The 3,003-nt window shown below is 44.9% G+C and overlaps 1 protein-coding gene across 3 annotated transcripts in view; it reads right to left on the reverse strand.

The window, feature by feature from the left end:
- The window catches only part of LOC101348249 (cytochrome c oxidase assembly factor 6 homolog), an 11,584-nt gene extending 8,834 nt beyond the window's left edge, over positions 1-2,750 (reverse strand). Inside the window, exons 1-2 of one of the 3 annotated variants that reach the window (XM_023728021.1) lie at positions 2,554-2,750; positions 1,312-1,471 (exon numbers count right to left, since the gene is read on the reverse strand). In XM_023728021.1, coding sequence (XP_023583789.1) covers positions 1,312-1,455 — 144 coding nt within the window. In that variant the 5' untranslated portion in view covers positions 1,456-1,471; positions 2,554-2,750. Of the gene's footprint in view, positions 1-1,311; positions 2,245-2,269; positions 2,504-2,553 lie in introns of those variants that run through there. The other 2 variants (XM_023728022.1, XM_004372934.2) reach the window with 2 other exon arrangements.
- Positions 2,751-3,003: the final 253 nt, after the last annotated feature.

Below are 3,003 nucleotides of genomic sequence, written 5' to 3' on the forward strand. Positions count from 1 at the left end.
ACACACACACCAAGTCCTTCCTTGTTCTCAGCCAAAAGTCCCTCTGACTGGCCCCACCCTATTCTCAGTGATGAGGGCCCAGAAAGCAGGAAAGTGAGAAGGCCAATGAGGGGAAAGCATAAGCAGTATTATCAAGGTGAAGGTCATAAAGGATTCACATTTGACATCAGCCACAGTGCTTACATTTTCCACTTCTTAAACCAGGTGTTACTCCCAATGCATCTATTGGCAAAACTAGAGATGGATAACATTTTCTGCTTAAACCGTTAATCTAATACAATCATAAAGCCTGCATTTATCAGTTTTCAGTTTATAGGTCAAGGGTGACATTTGATCTTCATACTAATCCCATGAGATCGGTTGCAACATGCTGGTTTTACAGATGAAGAGTTATTTAAGGCAGCTCTGCTGCCAGCATTCATGTCTAGCCCAGCCCTCCAATATGACTCCCACCCTCCATCATACTCTTGGTGGTCTTCTTCTAGCCTCAGGTTCCTCTAGCTAAAAATTTAGGGTAGGGAAGGTGAGACCCTAAAACCCACTTCATCTCTAAAATTATCTGTTCTCAAACTGCTTGGTATAGTGAAACAGCACAGAAAAGGTTCAGCCAGCCAGTTGGGCTTGGTTTAGAATTACGGTTCTGCCACTTACTGAGTAATACTGAGCAAGTTATTTGAATGTTCTGAGCTACAGTTGCCTCCTCTGGAAATTGAGAATAACGTCACCCATCTTAAACAGTGTTAATGACGATGAAGTGTCAAGCACTTAGCACAGGACCATTTACTAACCTCAGTAATGTTAGCCCCCTTCTCCAGGTCCCCCCCCACCATACTAAGAACAAGCAACACAGAGCAAGCATGCCAGTCAGGTAGGTGCCTAGGGCAGCTGATGGCATGACCCACCATATGAACCTTTTCTTTCTACTTTCCAAACTCCTTTCCTTATACTCTGAGTATATGACTATATGATTTCGGGTGGGCAACTGGGTATAGGTTATTTCTATAGTAGCTATAGGCTAATGAATTTGCCAACTCCTACCCAAGATTAAATACTACCTGTTATGGATTGAATTGTATCCCTCAAAAATATGCTGTAAATCCTAACCCCCTATACCTGTGGATGTAATCCCATTTGGGACTAGAACTTTCTTTGTTATGTTAATGAGACCAAATCAGTGTAGGGTGTGTTTTACACCAGTCACCTTTGAGATATAAAAAGAGCAGATTAGGCCCAGAGAAGGAAGCACAAATGAGCTCAGTGTGTTTTCAAAGAGAACAGACATATATCAGAGTTAATACCAGTGTAACTTACCCACTGTTGGGGACAACTTGATTCAAATGAGCTTCTTAACTTCTTGCATTGAGAAGCATCCTCATTGCGCTCATCTAAACACTTCCAGTACTCATCGCGAGCTTCCCAGCAAGCCTGCCTTTCTTTCATAGATGGGGCTGCCATTCCTAGTGGGATCAAGCTGTTGGCCAAAAGAACATTGGACATTAACAAGGAACTTGGAATTTGAGAGAAGGTACCAAACCAAAAAACCAAACCCACTGCCATCAAGTCAATTCCCACTCATGAGAAGGTAACGAGAAAAAAATTGTTATTCCCTATTTAAAAAAGAAAAAAGTTATGCCTTGGGATTTTAAGGATGCAGCTGAGACCAATTCTAAATTAACTATGCCTTAAGAATACTCACTTTTTTTTTAATACATCACCTTTTAAAATTATTTTCCCACTTGCCATCCACAAAACTGTACAGCTACAGAATAGTTTAAATATACCAAACTCTAATATCTTTGTCACTTGTTCTAAAGTTTTTTCAACTGCCTGATGCTTGTATGGCTCACAGCACAGTACCTGACACACAGCAGGCGTCAAAAATTGCTTGCTGATTATTATAGCATCACAGGCCATGGGAGATGCAGTGGTTTGTTACCCTGGCTACACAAGAATCACTGGGTGGCTTTAAAACATACTCATGCTTGGCCTCTCCCCAGACAAATTAAATCAGAATTTCTACGAGTGGTATATTTTTAAAAGCTCCCAGGGTGATTTTAATGGGCAGCCAGGACAGAGAATCACTGAAATAAAGTAGGAACAAACATCCAGACATTTTCTCTAACCATCCTACCAGCAGGCTCCTTCAGATAATTTACATTACTTTCACTATCCCAGTCCCTGCCACTGCTCAGTACAGGCGCTAATCACGTCCTGGGACCCCTCCGCTGAGAACTCTGAAGAACATTCGCTTTTGAGGCTCATCTCATACACTATGTCATTTGATCCACGCTGGAATGGAGTCAGAATTAGTTTTCACACAGTCTGTCACTTAGGGTAGCTCCTTTTTCCTTTTTTGGCATGATGGGGATCACAGTGCGCATTTTACAATGTTGATGTTCGAACCGAAACGCTGTACAAATAAATGTACGGGGACAAAATTATCAAGCAAGACAAGCAGTGCTACCAAATTTCACAGAACTCGAGGCTCAGGGAGAGTGATTTCTCAGCTCCACACTCCACGCGCGCCCCGCCCGGACCCGAGAGCAAGCCGACCTCTCCGCTCGCCGGGAACCAAGTACGTTTTCCTTTCGGGGCCGACAGGAGCCAGACGTCGCACAGCCCAACAGCCGTTGAGTGCGCGGAGCGAGTGCTGCCGCCGCGAGAGTCCGCCACCGCAGAACCCACCGCCCCACAAAAAGAAAAACAATTCACCCGGCGGCTCGCTTGCCTTCTATGAGCCTCACGGGTTGCCGTTACTTTTGAAGGAGGGGGCGGAGCTTCCGGTTTCTTCTCTACCTGCTAGGGTAACTTCCGGGCCTTCTCTAGCCGGAGAGGTTATGTGCAGGTAGGGCGTGAGTGCGTTCAGGTTGCTCCCCAGAGCGCCGATGTCCTTCCTGATACTCTCTTGCCCCGTAGCTTTTCACAACTTTGACGAACTGTGGCCTTTCGTGAATCTAGATTTCTGTATGTCACGCCTAGCGCCGGCCGGCCGGCGTAATGTGC

This window comes from Trichechus manatus, unplaced genomic scaffold (assembly GCF_000243295.1).
Source record: "Trichechus manatus latirostris isolate Lorelei unplaced genomic scaffold, TriManLat1.0 scaffold00021, whole genome shotgun sequence".
In the NCBI taxonomy this organism is placed as follows: domain Eukaryota; kingdom Metazoa; phylum Chordata; class Mammalia; order Sirenia; family Trichechidae; genus Trichechus; species Trichechus manatus.